This window comes from Poecilia mexicana, unplaced genomic scaffold (genome assembly GCF_051168715.1).
Source record: "Poecilia mexicana isolate PSO_F unplaced genomic scaffold, ASM5116871v1 scaffold_9, whole genome shotgun sequence".
Lineage (NCBI taxonomy): Eukaryota > Metazoa > Chordata > Actinopteri > Cyprinodontiformes > Poeciliidae > Poecilia > Poecilia mexicana.
This window is the reverse complement of record NW_028263378.1, coordinates 2,863,781-2,884,874: the sequence shown is the minus strand read 5'-3', so window position 1 is coordinate 2,884,874 and position 21,094 is coordinate 2,863,781. Positions and strand designations below refer to the sequence as shown.

At 40.8% G+C, this 21,094-nt stretch overlaps 1 protein-coding gene across 2 annotated transcripts in view; it reads right to left on the bottom strand.

Annotated features, from left to right (window-relative positions):
• adamts3 (ADAM metallopeptidase with thrombospondin type 1 motif, 3) overlaps positions 1-21,094 on the bottom strand; it is a 144,431-nt gene that overhangs the window by 80,035 nt on the left and 43,302 nt on the right. For both annotated transcript variants that reach the window (XM_015000265.2, XM_015000268.2), the window contains exon 5: positions 3,074-3,273. In XM_015000265.2, coding sequence (XP_014855751.2) covers positions 3,074-3,273 — 200 coding nt within the window. The remainder of the gene's footprint in view (positions 1-3,073; positions 3,274-21,094) is intronic.

Here is a 21,094-nt window from a genome sequence, read left to right as displayed (position 1 = left end):
AACGTTTTAAACTGTAAGGATGAATCTAAATCGCTTTCGTCTCACAGCATCATGTTTGTTTAAATTATATTTGCATGCATTCATTATATCTGGGGACAAACCAGCCAATCAGGTTTAAGGTCTGTCGTCGTGTAAACAGGTAATAAAAACTTTAGATTAAAAGATGCATCAGTGCAAAATCCAGAAAAAAGTAAAATCTTTACAGCTTTGACATTTTTCTGTTATAAAACTGACTTTTAATCGTATTAATAAGTTTGTCCCAGAAGTGATTAGTCAGACGATTTCAAAGCCACCCACAGCAGGAGTCCTAACAAGGAGCGCTTTAAATAGAGACGGAATGCAGTGACATTAAAAACATGACATCAATAATCATCTCTCATTTTAGGGACGCCAGAGTTGGAAAAGTAATAAAGAGTTGATGAAAAGTTAGAGCTTGAACTTCTAATGTGAAAAAATGTTTCAAACAGAGAATTATGTGAACTCTGACACTTCACACTCTCAGTAACTTCTATGCATTTTTTTTTCTTTATGCACTGACGTTTGTTTTAAGGCACTAAATAACTTTCTTTGTATTTGCAGGTTAGCTTTGTGTGTTTTATGTCTGACTTTCCATCTGTGAATGATGTGGTCAGCAACAAAAAGTCACATTTACAGTTTTATATAAGAGCAAATATCTTGAAACTGCAAATATTTCTAAGTTAGCTTCACAAAATCGGTGACTGTGATTAATGTAAAATCCAGAAAACAGTCTCTGGAGGGACTGATCAGTGTTAAAAGATGTTCAATATTGAATTTTAAGAAGAATTTACTGAAAGCAGAGACAGCTGGTTATTTATTTAGTTTTTTTTATGGGTTTTATCGATACTTTCTGGAACAACCGGCCTTTTCATAACATCCATGATGTTGATGTGGCCCAAATGAAACTGAGCTTCACACCCTGCTTCAGATCAATGCTCAAGTCTTTAGCATTTTTGGATAAAGTTATTAAGAGCCACAGTGGACGGCCTAAAGGGCCACATGTGGCTCCAGAGCTGCAGGTTGAGAACCCCTGATCTAAACAAAGTGTCACTGTTCCTTTCAGCTTAGATGCATAATGACTGTAAAGTAAAAAGAAGTTAAGCTCTTAGATGAGGAAGCTTAGTGAAAACACAGAGGTGGTGAACTCTGGAGAAGAACTCAGGCGGCATCGTGAGCGCGGAGGCTGACGTGTGTCGGGCCTGATGCTGCGTCTGACAGTGATGCTGCTCAAAGTGCCTCAGCGTCTGAAGCGTCACCCAGTGACACTCAGGACTGCAGCCTGCCTAGCCCTGCATGCATCACTGTACTGCCTTTAAACTGCACACATAACCAAGCTACTCAAAGCTCAGCTGGCGTGAACAGACTACCATCTAAAACTTTATGTTTGATAAGAAAAGGTTTGATTTTGTTACACACAGATGTCCCAGACAGCTCAACTTTGACATGAAAGATAACCAGAGTAAATACAGAAGTTAGTTTTGAAATTATATTTTATGTATATTTTACTTTATGATGGAAAATAAAATTACCCACACAAGGCACTGGATAATAAATCAATCACAATACATATCACAATAGACAAGTGATCAATAGGAATAGATAATACATCTGAGGATATTCAATAGAATATTCACTGAACGCCGATCCAGAACCGCACAGCATTATGGGAAATGTAGGCAGAGGAAAGGCTTCAGTCTAATCAAGTTTGGTGACATCAACTAACTAACTCACTCTTTGGTAACCTAGCAACTCACTCAATATCTGGTTACCTAGCAACAGCCTGTTGAGTATCTCGCGCAGCAGCAGTTTCATGTTTCTCCACTCTGCTTTGTAACTGCTTAGAAATAAACGGTGTGAAGAGGAAACTGGATAGAACAGGAAAAGCCTCACGACCAGCAATTCAGATATTCAAAACAAAAAACTAATCAATAATTATTGGTATTGACTGATCTGAAATGCTTATGTCGTGATAGGTTTGGGTCAGGGCTGAAAAACGTAACAACTGAATCGCGTCTGTGAAACTGGTGAGCTAACCTTCGCAGGGTGGGACTGTTTGTCTCGATTCAGCCTCATTGGAGGGTGACCCAGGTCACCTCGCTGCATCTCAACTGCCTTTGACTAGGCCACAGCAAAACCCTGATTTTGTTTATTGGAGATAATCCAAAAAACAAAACAAAAAAAACGAAGGGCTCACTGGGGTTCTTTGGATCAATGTCCTGCTGCACAACCTAAACTAAATGCAGATAAAGGTCATGACCTCCTGACTGGAGATTCCCACCCAGAATCCCCAGGACCGACCCACACCAGTGTGAAAAGGCTTTGAGGATCTACAAGATGTTCCTATGAATTGCTGAATATATTTTCCAACATGCATCTCCATTCCCTTCATGTTGCGTTGAAGTGATAAAGTACCTAAACATTTTCCTCCATCTGAACTCTGAACTCTGTTAATTTATTCATTTTTCTTTAAACTTTCTCTGCTGTCATGTTTACTTCCTTCATGTAAATTAGAAAGAGTTTTTCTGCGGTTTAAACTTAAAAAGCCTAAATCCATCTTTTCAAAGTCTGCATTTAGGTTGTTAATCCATCTTTTAACACTCATTCCTGTATTAGGCACCTCAACATTAGAGCTCACACACAAGGACTCGACAATGAAAATAAGCATAAGGTAAGGTCTGTCAGCATTGCCATGAGGGGCATTTTTTAATAACTTTGTGTTTCATTTCCTTCCATCCTGTGAAACAGGTTGGGAATTTAGACAGATTAGAGGTTTAAGCTGAGCAGCAGGACCGTGCTCCTTCAGGCCAGGAAGGCACATAGCTGCGTTTTCTTCCAATAGATGCAGCGTTCGCATTTAATCCTGGGCCTTTAAAGCTGCCTGAGGGAAACTTTTATTACAGTCCAAAAAAACAATCCAACTTCCATGATTGGTACTAAATTTAGCTTTTAGAAAACGACGACTTCCAAAGTATTTCTGTTATCATAACATCTTTCGTTCACATTTCTTCTGACCACAAATGGTGAATTACATTTATGTGAAATAAAAAAGACTTACGATGTTCATCAGAGTCAGGAGGTAATTCTGCACATGCTCCTTGCCATGAAAGCGAACCACCGAGTCGTCGACTCCCAGCAGGATTTCAATGTTGTAGTCGTTTTCTGCGGCGTTGCGGCGCTGCCGGCGGCGGCGGTGGACCGTCTGGTTCACCTGCTGCGTCAGTGAGTCCAGCGACCCGGCGACGCCCAGCTCCGGTTCTGCACCAAGAAAAAAACCACAAAACGAAGATTCAAACTGCTGCTGGTCCAAAATCTGCAAACAGAACGAAAGTTTTAATACTTGCTTAAAAACCACATTTAAGCCTTAAACTCTTCTTAACCCTTAGATTTCATATTGAGCTTAAATTGAAATCTACATAAAGAGTAGGAATAATCATTTTATTTACATTTTATTTTTAAAACGGCATGTCTAGTATATATCCACTGCAAAAACACAAACTCTTACCAAGTATTTTTATCTACTTTCTATTACAAATATTTTATTACACTTGAAATTAGACAAACTTAGAGGTAACTTTTCAGCAAATAATAGCTTTTTTAAGTAAATAGTTTGAAGAAAAAGTTCTTGTTCAGGTAGATTATTTAGATTATGTCTTGTGAAATAAACAGCAGAAAAACAGCATGTCAAATAGTATGGCTTAGTTTTGTGTATCATTTTATTTAAAACAGGGAAAATGTGCAAAAACCCATAAATGAAATATTCTTTGCACCAGATTTGGCTTGAGCCCGTTTCCATCTGCAGTCCTTGAGCAGGTGAGTTAAAGAAACAGTCTAATATCACAAACAATCATTGAAAGTCCATACATACCCTATACAATCATAAAATTATAAAAAGCCAAACTTCTGCTCGGTAGTCATGACAGTTTTTATTAGATGCTGGTTTTCTAACAGTCGTTGAGGGAGAAAGTTTCAGACTTGGTGCTCCAGTCTGTGATGCCTTTGAGTGGGAAGGCTGTTTGTGCATTCAGGTATTTCATCATCCTGCATTTCATTTCAAATATTTTAGATCTGCTCCGAGGTAATCCGGGGACTCCACTGCGAGTCAAACTAAAACAATCTACAGACCGATGAGTGACATCTAACAGCATTTTTTAATATTTACCTCCAAACCTTTTCACATAATCAGTAGAGGGCTCCTGGATGTATATCTGCTTCATTGCATCAGCCTCCTGTACTTATTATTCAGGACTGGCTGCTCTGCAGCCTCGACTTTCTGAGTTGTTGACTAAATAGCAACAACTGCAGCGCGTACGGCCCTGAAAAACCACCGATCAGACTTCAACCTCGACTTTCTGGCCGAATAAAGGAAATGTGACACTGCTGAGCGTTTAGACTCAACTCACGTCCGGATAACAAAGGCCGGCGTGACGAACTGCCGGGAACAGAGATGACAAACAGTCCACGGTTATTGTGCAAGGCGTTTTTACAGTTCACAGATCCTCCTCTGAGGTTTCATGACACAAAAATACCATCCGACTTCAAAGCAAGCTTCTCCCTGGAATCCAGATGAAGACGGACTGAACGAACGTCTGACTGGACAGAACTGAAGCCAATCTGCAGCCGGAACAGGCCAGGGACTGATAAGGCTTCACTTGTGATGGACGGACCGCCGGCTCTTAACTTTACCCCAGATATTTCTTGGCCGTTCTCTCGGACGGTGTAATATCTCTGGAAAACCAATGAGAGGCGATGTGGATAAGAAAGCCTTTATCCCGTCTCCTCAAGAAAGCCGAAGACTCTCCTTCAGAGATCTGATGCAGCGGCCATGATATCTAAAAATTAAACTTTCTATAACAATATCTAAAATAAAAATCCTTCTTTTGGGCGTCAGCTGCCTGACTGGATATTGCAGAAGAGAGCTGCAGGTTTAAACCCTGTGGAGATAAGCTTGGCTGCAACTTAAAGGAATCATGGCGATGCGTTTAAGTGCTTGGTTTGAAGGTAGGAGATCACAGAAAGGCTTTCCTTAAGGCTGCTGCTGTTTGGTTTCAGCCACAGGGGAGAGTTTTACTGCTGTTACTTTACTATAATATAAAACTGATGCTAAATATAAAAGGATCTGCTGAGAAATCTCAGTGTTTCTGAAAGTAACTCATTACTACAGTTACATCTAATACATGTCAGAAACTCAATCATATCACTTTTGTCTGCTTTATGTTTAAATTCTTACAGATTTTTAAGTCATATTTTATTAACTTGTTTGAGTAGTTTTTTAATTGTTTGGTTTGTTTCTATTTTTGTACTTTTTGTTTGATCAAAAATGTGATCTTTGATAAGAATGAGAAAATCTCTATAAAAACAGGCAAAATAATAAAATAAAATCTGACTAGAGAGGGATTATGGAGCAGGAACACATTCAGATCTCCCAGCTGAAAAACTTAATCTGATTAGTATTAATATACTATTACAATACCAATAAAATGCTTATTCAATGTCCATAATAAACATCTTGCTAAAGACATAAATATTAAATATGACTGGAGGGTGTTATATATATTTCTTTCTTGCCATATGGAAAACTTTGACTGCACCATTTCTTAAACATCAGCCAGTTTCTATGAAACCTGTCATTTAAAAGTTTTATATGTTTTATTGCAGTCTGGTAATGTGATTCAGTTTAATTCAGTTTATAATATAGAGCCAATTTACAACAAATGCCTTGCAGAAAAAAACTGTTTCAGCTCAGTAACAAATACAATCAATCCAACTGATCCAGTTCAGTTCATTATTCTCAATAGATTAAAAAGTTTTCTATGAGGAAACCCAGCGGACTGTACCGAGTCATTATCTGTTGTTTTCTTCATAAATGTGTCCAAAACTTTGTCAATATTCCGCTAATGATGAAAAAACCTGCAGTTTTGTGAAATACTTTCTTGATACAACCACAAAAAAAAACACCTCAACCTCACACAAAAATCTTTTTATTGAAAAACGTGACTTTTTTCAAAATCAATGTGTTTCTATTAAGCAAATGTATTTTTGTAATTCCAATTTGCTCAACTTTTAGTTCAATGGAAACACAGTAACTGACCTGTAGCATTCAGAGACAGAAGACAATCAACTTTACAGCAATCCCTCATACTGAGCATGGATGTGGCGACAGTGGAGAGGAAAAGCTTCCAGCAGAACCAGAACCGGGCTCAGTATTAACGACCAGCTGCAGCAACCGACTGGACACAGAGCAATTAGGAGAATAACAGCTAATGTAAAATCAACAATAAAGAAACGAAAACTGACAAAACAATAGGTTGACTACCTAAAATAAACTGCTACAAACCTTTCAAATGTTCAGGAAGTCAAAGCATAGAATTAGGCTGAATAGATCTGCCTTTGTGGATCGGGCTTGATTCAGGTCGGTGCATCTCCAGTAGGAAGAGATCATAAACGACAGATACTGTAATAATAAACCATTTAGTGCTGCTATTTTCAGATTCTATCTGACAACATTCCTGCATATGAACTCCAATATTAAACCTAAAATAGCAAAACTGTTACTGGTCCTGAGCCACACATTTCAGAGTAGCATGAATTCATTTTGATATAAAGCAGAATCAAAGGCGAACATCAGGCAGAAACCTGGACCCACAGCAGCGGAGTGGAGCAGACATGAAACCAAATATGGAGTTTATGTCAGTTTATGACGACCACTCAGCAAACAAGCCAGAGTCGGTAAACAAAGGTCACATGGAGCTACAATGACCTCGTGTGTTCACGAGTATTCAGCAGGGTCAGAAACGAGGCCGGCCACAGCAGCACATTGATTGGTCCAAACCAGAGGAGACCCAAACATTTTACTGAAGCAGGAGCAGCAACACTTCAACACGTCTTTAATCAAGTAAAACGCAGCCCAGAAGTTACTACAGTAAGAGTAAAGAAGTATTTGGTAAAGAGTCTACACAAGTACTGAGTAACTGATCAAATTATAAAATTACATCAGATGTAATAAAATAAGTGCACATTTTTAGATTTTAAGGATGAAAAATAGTTTATGCAAGTAAGAAAAATGAGAAAAATTTTCCAAATCAGTTTCTGTCAATAAAATATTTATGAAACTTTAACAAAAACTGCAGGTGTGTGAAGTTTTGTTAAAACGTTTTTGTTTTTCATTCAGTGGATAGAAAACCCAGAAATTTCACTCAAGTGTGGAAATACTTCATAATTAAATTATTCAAGTAAAAGTAAGAGGTATAGCAAAAGTACTCAATTTTCCCAAAAAGTTACTCAAGTAGATGAGTAGATGTAACTAGTTACATTTACATTTACCTTTAAACCAGAGAGGCTTAAACCAGAGAGGGTTTAAACCAGACAGGGTTTAAACCCTTTATGGTTTTAACCCTCTCTGGTTTTAACCCTCTCTGGTTTTAACCCTTTATGGTTTTAACCCTCTCTGGTTTAAACCCTCTCTGGTTTAAACCCTCTCTGGTTTAAACCCTTTATGGTTTTAACCCTCTCTGGTTTTAACCCTCTCTGGTTTTAACCCTCTCTGGTTTAAACCCTTTATGGTTTTAACCCTCTCTGGTTTTAACCCTCTCTGGTTTAAACCCTCTCTGGTTTAAACCCTTTATGGTTTTAACCCTCTCTGGTTTTAACCCTCTCTGGTTTTAACCCTCTCTGGTTTAAACCCTTTATGGTTTTAACCCTCTCTGGTTTTAACCCTCTCTGGTTTAAACCCTCTCTGGTTTAAACCCTTTATGGTTTTAACCCTCTCTGGTTTAAACCCTCTCTGGTTTAAACCCTCTCTGGTTTTAACCCTCTCTGGTTTTAACCCTCTCTGGTTTTAACCCTCTCTGGTTTAAACCCTTTATGGTTTTAACCCTCTCTGGTTTTAACCCTCTCTGGTTTAAACCCTCTCTGGTTTAAACCCTTTATGGTTTTAACCCTCTCTGGTTTTAACCCTCTCTGGTTTTAACCCTCTCTGGTTTAAACCCTCTCTGGTTTAAACCCTTTATGGTTTAAACCCTCTCTGGTTTAAACCCTCTCTGGTTTAAACCCTTTATGGTTTTAACCCTCTCTGGTTTTAACCCTCTCTGGTTTTAACCCTCTCTGGTTTAAACCCTTTATGGTTTTAACCCTCTCTGGTTTTAACCCTCTCTGGTTTAAACCCTCTCTGGTTTAAACCCTTTATGGTTTTAACCCTCTCTGGTTTAAACCCTCTCTGGTTTTAACCCTCTCTGGTTTTAACCCTCTCTGGTTTTAACCCTCTCTGGTTTTAACCCTCTCTGGTTTAAACCCTCTCTGGTTTAAACCCTTTATGGTTTTAACCCTCTCTGGTTTTAACCCTCTCTGGTTTAAACCCTCTCTGGTTTAAACCCTTTATGGTTTTAACCCTCTCTGGTTTTAACCCTCTCTGGTTTTAACCCTCTCTGGTTTAAACCCTCTCTGGTTTAAACCCTTTATGGTTTAAACCCTCTCTGGTTTTAACCCTCTCTGGTTTAAACCCTCTCTGGTTTAAACCCTCTCTGGTTTTAACCCTCTCTGGTTTTAACCCTCTCTGGTTTTAACCCTCTCTGGTTTAAACCCTTTATGGTTTTAACCCTCTCTGGTTTTAACCCTTTCGGTGAGTTAATAATCTGGACGGAAACGTCTCACATGAAGACATCTTGGTGAAACTCTGCAGTAAACGGTCACAGATTACACAGAAATCCAGTGATGCTGTAAAACTCTTGGACATCTCCAGCCGTAAAAAACACGTTTTTAAAAGTTGATTTTTGATTGAGTGGAGCGGGAGCCTGGGTAAACAGGAAGAGACGGCTGCCACCTCAGTGCGGCGCGGCTCCCACAGGGTCGGGATTGTGGAGCGCATTCCTGCGCTCTGCCGCTCTCGTCGTGACTCGGCCATTCTCGTCGTCCTGCTGCTGAGTAAACAGGTTTTTCTCAGGTCTTCTACTTCAAACGCACAGGTTCTCCACAGCAGCGCTCCTGTTGCCTCGCCTCGCCCGGCAGACCCGACCCCGGCCTGCAACCCGCTCCCATGGGACCCGGCTGCAGCGGCCAGCGTCGGCCCACACGGGCTGCAGCGTGGCCAGGTGGCTGCACGCTACCGCAGGCTAAAAATGGACCAGAGGCCGGCGCCTCAAGTGGAAATCTACTCTGACGGAGTTAATGCACACTAGATTAACTCATTAATCCATAACTTTCATCCCTAGAGTTGATTGAGCTCATCAATGATTAAGTCATCAGATTGCTCAGCACCAATAATCCCCCACTTAGTCTGAAAATGCTAAGTTACATATATTATTAATATTTATTTATTTTCTGTGTGCTCCAACCAATGACTAGTGAAACCTTCTCTCCACTGTAAATCCTTCCAAAATAAACTTTATTATGAGCAATTACTGATCGATTCCCAGTAGTGATTCCAACGAGTCAAAGTGGAAAAGCTCCAAAGAGAAACGAGGATGAAACATCAGAGCAGTCAGAACGGCTTTCACTCAACAGTGGAGTTAGACCCCTGAGTCAGAGCCACTAAATCATCACAGCGCTGTCATGTTTCAGCGCCTTTCCAGTTCATCAGCGTTAGCCTCTCATTCCTGACGGACGGACCTGAACCCGGACGGCTGGAAATAGCTCCAGGTGTGATTCATGGACTGTGAAAAGGTCAGGATCGCCAAACGCAGGAGAAGACGTCTGATCAAAACATTCAACATGCATCGCAAATCCAACATGTCAAGAAATTATTCACCCACAGTTCACTTTAAATCTAGTTTATGTCTTTTAGGCAGATAACGTTATACACTGGAAGTGGCAGCTGAACTGCTGCAAACAGCTGCAAACCAGACTTTACAGAATGGATCTAAATCACTTCAGCTTCAGTTGTGAGCAAATATGATGTAATAGTTAGTCTGAGTCCAGATCAGTTCAATATTTACCCACAGAAACGACTGCAAATCCGTTCATTTTCTTCAGTTTAGTGTTTCTACAAATGATGGAGATAAAAGGTCATGTTTAACTTAAGAACTCATTAACACATTTTCCTAAAGAATGTGGCACCAAACAATTCATGGAAACAGTCACACACTCTTGCTTCACATAATTTCCGTTATGATTTGTGACAATAAACTCACAAAGTTTGTAACTTTGAACTCCCTGCATCTCCAATGAAAATTAATATTAGAGGAAAATATATTCAGAACAAAACTGGCAAATCTATAGCATCAGGTTCAGAGAATAAAATATACATAATTATTAATATTTGGTTTTGGTCCAAAGCAGTTGTTTTTCAAAATGGCGACCACATGATGCAACATTAACTGACAAAACTCTGATATTTGTTCTGCTGCAGTTTGTTTAACCCAAGTCACTGGATTAAACAGATCTTTACATTATAATGAGGGCATCCAAACATTTTGTCACTTGGGCCAAAATCAAGTCAAAAGTATTCATGGGCCAAGAAAATTTTGAAAATCAAACTAAAATAAGCAAATAAATTAGTCAATTTTTAAAATTTTTGTTTGGAAAGGATGTTATTTATTGCAAATCCAAAACTTATAAAAGATATTTGCACATTTGTTGTATTAAAAGAAAGAAATCTGGTCTTCAAAGTTCTCAATTGAGCAACACTTTCTTCAGATCACTTCCTATGTTTTGCCAATTTTCATAAATTAAATAAAAGCTGATTTGGGTCCAGCAAAGTCGGTTTTTCAGTGAAAGTCTCTGAATGAACGAGGTTATACTTTCTATACAAACCTGGCTGTAAAAAGATGAAAACTTTGTGTTAACATTTTCCATTGTAAAAAGTAATTTAGGAAATAACATTACAAATAAAAAGCCTCCATTGGGGGCCGCTCAAAATCAGTTCAGCGGACACAAATTGCCGCCGGGGCCGCACTTTGGACATCCCTGCATTACGACGTCTCTGCAAACTAAAGCTTTGGCTTCCAAGTAGGAAAGACAAAGTTACTTTACGGTTAGTGAAAAAGTTTCAAAATCATACACTGCATCTCTCAGAAACATAAAAGTCCCCTTTTAAGAGCCACTCTGTGTTTTTATCCCCTTATGAGACCAGCAACCCGATAAATGAGCAATTAACTCACCAGGCATAAAAGACGTAGCAGATATAAACCATAACAGAAGCTAATGTCTTGTTTCTACACCAAGATCCTCCAAGCCTGCAGGTGATTTAATGCTGGCAATTTGCTGAGTCAGATAAGGGAATTTAGCTTCCTATTGCACATAAAACCCAGAATAATTACCCTGGATTTTATGAGCAACGCTTTGTCCGTTTCTCTTTTCTCATTTGTCAATAGAGATGAAAATGGGTGCTGACAGGACCAACAACGCAGCCTAATTACGAGCAGCGCACCACAAGAGGACAAAAAGATGCTGGACGAAGCAGCCCGCCTCTGGAGACGCCATGCGGCGCTGCGGTTCGGCGCTGCTAAGCGCTGGAGGCGTTAAGAAGCTGCGTGTGTGTCTGTGTGCTTTCTCTGTGGCCCACCTGCGCTTTTAAATCACTATAAACAGGCTCCTGTGAGGTTTTAGGGCATAAATTTGAAGCCAACACTCAACCTCCTACTGGGAATTATATTAAAGTTGAGCTAATGATTTCTAGCTCTTTGCTGCCTTAGCTAACAAAATCAGTTATGGGACTTTCACTGCAAAGGTAAAAGGCAGTTTGAATCTGAGCAGGAGGGTCATCTTTAATCTACTGCAAATCTTAGTTTAATCATCTGGAACTTTCATCTTTCCTCTGATTTTTAAAGTAAAACATATAAAAAGTATTTATATGAATTGTATTTGTAGAAATCCACAATTATAAAATGTCTGAGGGAATAAACATGCTTTGGCACCAGTGTTGTCAAACATAGGCCATCTTTTGATATAGCAGATACTAAAAAAGTTAATTATTTACATACTCTTTGCATCAAAGTTCATGAAAATCAAACCTCATTTGCCCACATTTTTGCACTTCTTTCAGCAGTAGTTCTGAAAAACACTCCGTCACTGACCTCCTGCTAGCCACTCAGCTCTCCAACGCGGTAAAAGTTTTAAACTCTGCTAACATGAAAAGTACAAGAACCAAAAACATGAGCCCTGTTTAGCTAAACAGGGCTAAATAACAGCACTGTTTGGAGATACGCTACCCATGAGGCAGGCACACAAGAAAAAACAGATGTTACATTTTACCACAAGCTAGCTGCGCTAACACTACAAGCTAATGCAACAAGCTAACACAACAAGCTAATGCAACAGCATTCAATGTTTGAGAGCAAATTACAAAGTTCAGCAAAACTCCTGTATCTGCAGCAATAAGTAGTAAATATTCTTGCCAAAAAGCTGAGTAAAATATAGACGGAAAGTGAGTACAAAACCAAATTCAAATTAACTTTATGAAATAATTTTAGAACTAATTCTTCACCTCAACTTTTACTACATAAATTCAATTGAGTAGAATTTATCCAAAAAGCATTAGTGGAAATGTTAGCTTTATTTTAATGTTATTTTAGGGTAGCAACGGAGTCAAGGAAAAGAAAAAGTTATATTTACATCCCAGCTTGATGAACGGCAGTGCAGGACGACTGTCAGGCTGTCACATGTTGCTAAAATCTCTAACAACACAAATACAGTAACTAGATTTGTTGCTAGTAACTTTTTTTTATTTTTTATTAATAGTTGCTATAGGATTCTGGAAAGTTGGTAAGCGCCAGAAAGATTGTTAAGCGTTGCTGCTGAATACATTTGCACGGCACAGAAATGCAAACGTAATTATTTTAAAACAAAATTAACTTTAGCATAGGGCAATCCCTTATTTGTAAAATTTATTTACATCAACAACAAGCAAAAAGAAGCAAACGGCGTTGAATTAAAGGTCCATGCTTACATGAAGGATATCAACATTGGATCCAGGTACTATCTTTATGAAACAAGGCGACACTATTAAATTAGCTATTTTTCTAAATGGGGGCTAAATTGTTTAATATTTCTGTTTTTAACTAGAGCAAAAATGTCTATCAAAAATAGTATTGAGTTTGTGTTTATCTTCATAAAACATGAAAATAGTTTGTCTACAGTCAGAGCAGAATTTAAAAAATGTACGACTGGAGCTGCAGCTTGGCTGGACGAGGATCTTCGTTTATAATCAGGTAAAATAATATATTAATCTCCAAAACTCTGAGTTTGAGAACTGCAGCAAACATTTCAGAGTAGGGCTGTTGTAAACGAATATTTTAGTAATCGAGTAATCTATCGATTATTCTTACGATTAATCGAGTAATCGGATAAAAAAAAATTATAAAATGAAATATTGGTAAATCTGGCATAATACCGGTGTTACTATCAGATATCAATATCAGTCCAATTTTTCATATTTGAGCATCCCTAACAGTTGCTTTTTTTGTAGTTTAGAAAACTAACCTGTAACAATAATAGCTCACTTTCTAAGTTAACCAGAAGAAAAGTTATAGAAAAATCTGAAATTATATTGAATGTAATAACAAAGAGGCAGGCTCACAAATATGCTTATAAAAATGTCTACAATCCAGCTTTTAGTTTATGTATTCATCTTCAGTGAGTTTAATAGATTAATTAAACTCACCTTGCCTCCTAACCTGTCACGCTTTGGGTTTGAAAATACGGGAAATGCCGCCTGGAGTGGGAGGAGAGGGCGAATGAACGAACATGGGGTGGAGGGGAGGAAATAGACCAGCGGACTGACGAACCGTTAGACCGGGGGACGAACACGGGGGGAAGCAATACGGGATATTTACGACACCTTCACTGGTCACACTCAGAAACTCATCTACCAGCCATGTACGATGCGCTCCACCACCCGTTTCTTCAGACCGGGATATGAAATGTATTGTGCGGTTCGTCGGTAAAGCTACATTTACACGGTAAGCATCAGCTACTCAGCCGCCCGCCCTGTTCAGGCTATCCGCTCACCTCAGCGCTCTTCCCGCCGTTCGCTTTCAACCAGCAGCCCCGGAGGAGAAATGCTGCCGTACTCCAGGCATTCCCCCAGTCATTTTAAGGATGCTTATTGGTTCCCCAAAAACGATAAAAAGTCGGGCATTATCATCAATCAATAAAATCCCCACGGGCCAATCTTGAAGATTAGACTTTATGCCGCTGAGACTTAGCTTTTGTCAACAACTCAGAGGCGGAAGTGAGAGCTCCGCGCAACGCAAATGAAGTCCCGGCCGGAACACGGTGCGCTAACTAATAAAACATAAATTAACGAAGCTTCGAGGCAGGTAAATTTTCCTCGAGGAATTTTAGTAATCGAGGTACTCGAATCATTCGAGGAATCGTTTCAGCCCTATTTCAGAGTGACAATTAAAGGAAGCTTTCATTTTAAGATTCCTACCAGTGAGTGTGGAGGAAGTGAGATCAACACTTTACTAAAGTAAAAAGACTCAAAGGAAATATGTGAATATATGGACTGTAGTGAAAAACATTATTCCTCATCAGTTGGAATTTATAGCTGCAGATTCAAGCTTAGTTTATAATTATCTCTCATATTTATAGGTCTGTCGAAAACCCTCAAATGTTTGCTGAAGCTGCATTTCCTTAATTCCTCGCACTCCAGCCGGCATGGCGACATGAGTGAGGAACTGAACGTGTAAATAGAGAAAATAGGATGAGGAGGGAGAAGTGGCACACTCTGATGCAACTGAGCAGTAAGAGCAACTCTACAACTTTCAACCAAGAAGTTTACCGACAGCATCAGGTGGGCGAAACAGAAAAGGCCTCAGAGTCAATTTAACCTCACAGGAGGCGAGTATAAAACGCACAGAGCGGAGGCGAACTGGGTCAAAGCTTCGCTTGTGATCAGGGAATTCAAATATCAGGGCAAAAAGAAGCTGCAGACTGCAGATATGAACTGTATCAGATATTAAATGGTGAAAACACCCAGAAACCAGTAAGATTTCAAAGAATAAAAACTGGGAGGTTTTCTTCTGTGTCTTTATGATTCTCAGACAGAAAGCTGTTGTTTCTGATTAGTTTGGCATCGATAATGATGAGTGTTACTTTAAACAAGCATTTCCACATCCAAAGACAATCAGTGAAGAACATCAGGAAAATTACAGTAAAATCAGAACAATTCATCTCAGTATATGGAAATTATCTCTCAAACACAAAGACTGAAAGCAGATCAATGGGTCAGTTCACTGACAGAACTGAAATCTTGAGGAAATACACATGGTTCTCTTGATTAGTAGATAATATTTAAATTAATGCCACTTCAGGAGTAAAATGTCTATTCATATTAAAATAATTAAGGAAGGTTTAATGAGTGCTAAATTAATGCCTGATTAAATTGTGGTAAATAAGTGAAATACCATGAATCCATGAGCAGAGAAATAGTTTGTAGATGCTACATCTTAAATTGTATTTATTAAGTTTATATTCAGGAATGGTTGAAATTAACCCTTGCTTTGCTGCTGGAGGAGTTGGAGTTTGATGGTCCAGTCCAGGAATTTTCTTTGGATCAGAAATGTGGATGTTTGTGCTTGAAGATAAATCTTATATAAAACATAAAAATAAAGCAGATGATCACTTTCTCCTTTACTTCATAATTCCCTTTAAGTAAAATCTCAAACTGGTTGAATTTTAAAAGGTTTTTTTTTTCTTTTGCTCTATCTGATGAAGACAATTATTTAAAACATGAAGCTTTGTCTCTTGTAAGTCGAAGTTAATTCAAACTTTAATCTAAAAATGATGCGAGATCTTTAAAATGACTGAAACATTAGAAAGCGTGCGTCGCCGTGACGACGATCCTGTCAGACTTCTGGCCCTTTAATTCAGGCTAAAACTTTACAGATTCACTCTCAAAAGACATGAAATATTGTCAACCGCTGCGCACAGCCTCCGTTTTAATAAATAAATTATCTTATTTTACTCGTCTTCGCCTGAGGACGAGTTTTCTGTGTCTAACCTGCAAAGTTAACGCTGTTGGTGAGGCTCTGCACTTCAACACCTCAGGAAAAAAATGAAGGTGAATTTAGTGCATAAAGCAACAGGAAACCTTAATATTTGGGTTTTCTTTTTTTTCTTGCACCTGCGTCATTCTGATAAAAACAACACGAGTAAATTCAAAAAGTACTTTTAACCAGAAGTGGGCAGAGAACCTAAAAATTTACTAAAGTAAGAGAAGAAATACGTCATAATAAAATTACTCAAGTAAAAGTAACAAGCACAGCGTAGTAAAAATACTCCTAATAGTACTTTTTCCCTAAAAAAAGTTACTGAAGTAAATGTAATTGAGTAAAAGTAACCAGTTACTACCCAGCTCTGCTTTTAATGAATGTAAATGATGACAGCTGGTTTTCAAAACGTGAAAGATTTCACAAATTATGCTAAAAAATATCACAGAACAGGTTTGGTCCCATAAACACATTGAGATCGAGATCAAACCTGAGACAAAACAAACATGGCCGACGAGATAAATGAACTGGAGACAGTTTGTTTATAATTTTTAACAGAAAAACAACTAAACAGACAGACAACTCTGACATCCACTGGACTGTCTTTCAGCTTCTGTCACGTTCAGCATTTTGTTTTAAGCTCCTTTAACGTCTTAGGTATTGCCAGAATAAAATGCTAACTAATAATAAAATGTGCCAGATTATTAAATAAAAGGTGACTTTTAAAGGCACTCTTTAAGGCAGGCTGTTTACATTTGAATGGCTTCTCTTCCTGCTTATCTGTTGTTGAGCCAGGAGCCTGAGGCCGGTCAGAAGTGGCAGAAATGCAGCGGACAACGCCGGGCCTTGTTTGGGTCGCTCGCCTACAACATGCAGCGAAACTTAGGCTCCATTCATGCCGGGCTCCAAACCCGCTTTCTGGAAGAAAACTTTACTGTATTTCCTCTCAGGCAGTTCAATATATTTTCGTGACCTGCATCTGTGGGGGTTTTTTCTGTCCAAGAACAAACAACCCAATGTCATCGCTGAACGCCGGCTGAGCAGCGAACTGCTTCCCCTTCCAAAAAACAGCTGATAAAGAACCGATATAAAAGCGCAAAGTGAATAATGGCTGCCAGAGACGGGGGGAGGTGGACGTTTATGAATGGAGTCTATTTCCACCTACACACAGGATGTTTTCTGTCCTGTTTGTTTCTGCGTTAGCAGTTAGCAAACCTACGCAGATTCCATGATGCCAGACTCTTAAAATAGAAACTTTAAGGTTTCTAGGAGGAGCCTCCTCATCGCTTCCTTGATTCCCAGTTTGTCTCAGCAGTTTCCAATGCATTTAGTAAACAAACCAGATATGCAGACATAATATTACAGAATTATCAGCTTATCTGATGTTCTTATTAGCACATAAAGTTCTGTAAAGTTTAGCTTTTTAGCCACACTTAAAAACAAACAGTTAAGGGAAACTACCTGTCCATGTGTGGAATTGCCCCCATTGTTAATTCCTGCATTAACTATGACTAGCCACAATTGTTTTGGTTGAATTTCACTCGGTAAATCCAGACCTGATTACTTCCAGACCGGACAAAAAGAAAAACAAGACTCTTTTATAGAGCTTTTCTGATAAAATGAAGAAAGCAGCAATATTTCAAAAAGCAACAAGGCACCTATCGAACTTCAAGAACAGATGAGAAAGTCACAAACATCCATCAGTCTGGAAAATGTTAGAGTCATTTCCAAAGCTCTCAGACTCCAGTCCATCACAGTGGAAATGGAAGAGTGGAGAACCTCACAGAGAAGAAATTAGTCCAAAACCAGCTGGGTGATTCATCCAGGAGGTCACATAATGACCAGAGCAACATCTCAGCACTGCATGCCTCACTTTGTTAAGGTCAGAGGTCATGATTCAGAAACACCAGAGAAAACATCTGTTAACAGATGGCAGATGGATTTCTATTCTCTATGGTTGAGCATGGATGGAGAGCTCTCTTAAATTATTATTTGTGTTCATTTTGTGTTTAATCCTCCATCATGGCCAAACATAACGAATCATAATAATAATTCAGACTGTGCTGGTTCTGGACGGGAATACAATGTACTGAGGAAACGAACCTGCCTGCAGAGTGTTCAGCTGCTGCCGTTTCACAAGTCAAGGTCGAGTTCCTGCCAACGAGCAGGGCAGGAAAAAATACCCAAACAAACTCAGACCTGCACCCAAGATTTCAGGGTTTCTTCAGTGATTCAGTCTGAGCTCTTCACTGGGGAGACAGAAACACCTGGTTGTGTTTTCATGGACTCATTGTTTCCTACGGTGGCCCAGAAGGCAAAGGATGAAAATGCAAAAAGAAATTCAGTGACAAAAACCACAACAGACGTTATGCAAAAAGAATCAGCACAGCTTCAGTTATTACAGGGTTAGTGATGGACTCAGAGCTGAACCTTCAGAGTCACATAAAGTCAGTTATAAAGTTGGTCTTCTGTCACCTGAAGAACATTTCTGGGATTAAAGATCTAAAGTTTCAGTAAGATCTGGATCCATGATTTGTCTGTTATGTGAAGCACTTTGAACTGCCTTGTTGGTGAAAGTATTTCATGCTGAAACAGACGTTAGCTCAGCTCCCGTTGTGGTTTCTGCATTTTCATGACCCTTCTGGGCCACCGTAGTTTTTTTGCTTGTGGGATGGTTGCAAATGAGACAAACTCAATTTATAGTGTCTGAACTTTGGAAAGTGCATTAGTTTCCAGCAATTTCTATTCCGATACCCCAAAATAAAACCTAGTGCAACCAGTTACCTTCAGAAGTCACAGAGTTAGTAAATGCAACCATATGTGGTTAAAATAATAATTAAAAAATGTTTCTTTGTGTTTATCCGTCACATCAAATCTTAATGAAAAACATGGAAGTCTGTGGTTGTAAAATATGTTGAGAGGTTCATGTTGCATGACGACTGTGGTGATTTGATAAAAGTCCAAAACATTACAAAGTATTGTTGGTCTAGTTTCCAGTCCAAATATCTTGTTACACTTGAAATAAAACAAAACTTATAAGTAACTTTTCAGCAAGATGCAGGAAAAATGTCTTGCTACAAGTAAAATAAATCAAAACTAAGTAATTAAGCTCATATCTTGCTGAGCAGTGAAGAGTTTGTAAGATTTTGTTTTTGCAGCTTCTAACTCATATTTTCAGTGTTTAAAACATCTGCTTTGCCTCAGTCATCAATGTTTTCAGGCATAAAGTTTAAACAAAACCAGCAAAACCTCAAAATTCACCACAGAATCCTCCGCTGGCCTGTTTCTCTGGTTCCTAGCTCCTGCAGCTTTAACATTCTTACACAATGCAAAGATGCTGCAGCCACACAAAGAAAACCAAAAGTGTTGCAACATCACATTCTCCATCTTACAGACAGCGTCTGCAAAAGACAGAATGGATGTATGATCGCAACAAGGAGGAGGAATTTAAAACATCTGGTTTTCTGCTGCAGACTGGATGGAAAGAAAGAGAGAGAGAGAGAGAGAGAGAAAGAGAGAAAGAAAGAAAGAAAGAGAGAAAGAAAGAAAGAAAGAAAGAAAGAAAGAAAGAGAGAAAAAAAGAAAGATGCACCACTGCCAGAAGACTTTTGGAAAACAACTAAATGATTCAAAGGCATATTAGATGGGAAGTTAAGCAAGACTTTTTCTTTTTTTTTAATCGGGATGTTGCACAACACTCAAGGTCTTTTCCACCCTCCTCCACATTCTTGGCTTTGTGTGGAGTGGCTAATTATCAGCAGGTTTAAGATGGAAAGAGCTCATCAGGCGCATGCGGGGCGCGTACTTCTGAAGACGTGATGCAACCTGGAAAATATCTGCTCAATCCGCCGGTTTATGATGCAAACAGAGAGCAGATTCAGGTGGAGGCGTGACTGAGGAGCCGAGAGGAGGACCGGTTCAGGCCGAGGAGCCGAGAGGAGGACCGGTTCAGGCGATTAGCCGAGGGGAGGACCGGTTCGGGCCGAGGAGCCGAGGGGAGGACCGGTTCAGGCCGAGGAGCCGAGGGGAGGACCGGTTCAGGCCGAGGAGCCGAGAGGAGGACCGGTTCAGGCGATTAGCCGAGAGGAGGACCGGTTCAGGCCGAGGAGCCGAGAGGAGGACCGGTTCAGGCCGAGGAGCCGAGGGGAGGACCGGTTCAGGCCGAGGAGCCGAGGGGAGGACCGGTTCAGGCCGAGGAGCCGAGGGGAGGACCGGTTCAGGCCGAGGAGCCGAGAGGAGGACCGGTTCAGGCCGAGGAGCCGAGAGGAGGACCGGTTCAGGCCGAGGAGCCGAGGGGAGGACCGGTTCAGGCCGAGGAGCCGAGAGGAGGACCGGTTCAGGCGATTAGCCGAGAGGAGGACCGGTTCAGGCCGAGGAGCCGAGGGGAGGACCGGTTCAGGCCGAGGAGCCGAGGGGAGGACCGGTTCAGGCCGAGGAGCCGAGAGGAGGACCGGTTCAGGCCGAGGAGCCGAGGGGAGGACCGGTTCAGGCCGAGGAGCCGAGAGGAGGACCGGTTCAGGCGATTAGCCGAGAGGAGGACCGGTTCAGGCCGAGGAGCCGAGAGGAGGACCGGTTCAGGCCGAGGAGCCGAGAGGAGGACCGGTTCAGGCCGAGGAGCCGAGAGGAGGACAGGTTCAGGCGATTAGCCGAGAGGAGGACCGGTTCAGGCCGAGGAGCCGAGAGGAGGACCGGTTCAGGCCGAGGAGCCGAGAGGAGGACCGGTTCAGGCCGAGGAGCCGAGAGGAGGACCGGTTCAGGCCGAGGAGCCGAGGGGAGGACCGGTTCAGGCCGAGGAGCCGAGGGGAGGACCGGTTCAGGCCGAGGAGCCGAGGGGAGGACCGGTTCAGGCCGAGGAGCCGAGGGGAGGACCGGTTCAGGCGATTAGCCGAGAGGAGGACCGGTTCAGGCCGAGGAGCCGAGAGGAGGACCGGTTCAGGCCGAGGAGCCGAGGGGAGGACCGGTTCAGGCCGAGGAGCCGAGGGGAGGACCGGTTCAGGCCGAGGAGCCGAGGGGAGGACCGGTTCAGGCCGAGGAGCCGAGGGGAGGACCGGTTCAGGCCGAGGAGCCGAGAGGAGGACCGGTTCAGGCCGAGGAGCCGAGAGGAGGACCGGTTCAGGCCGAGGAGCCGAGGGGAGGACCGGTTCAGGCCGAGG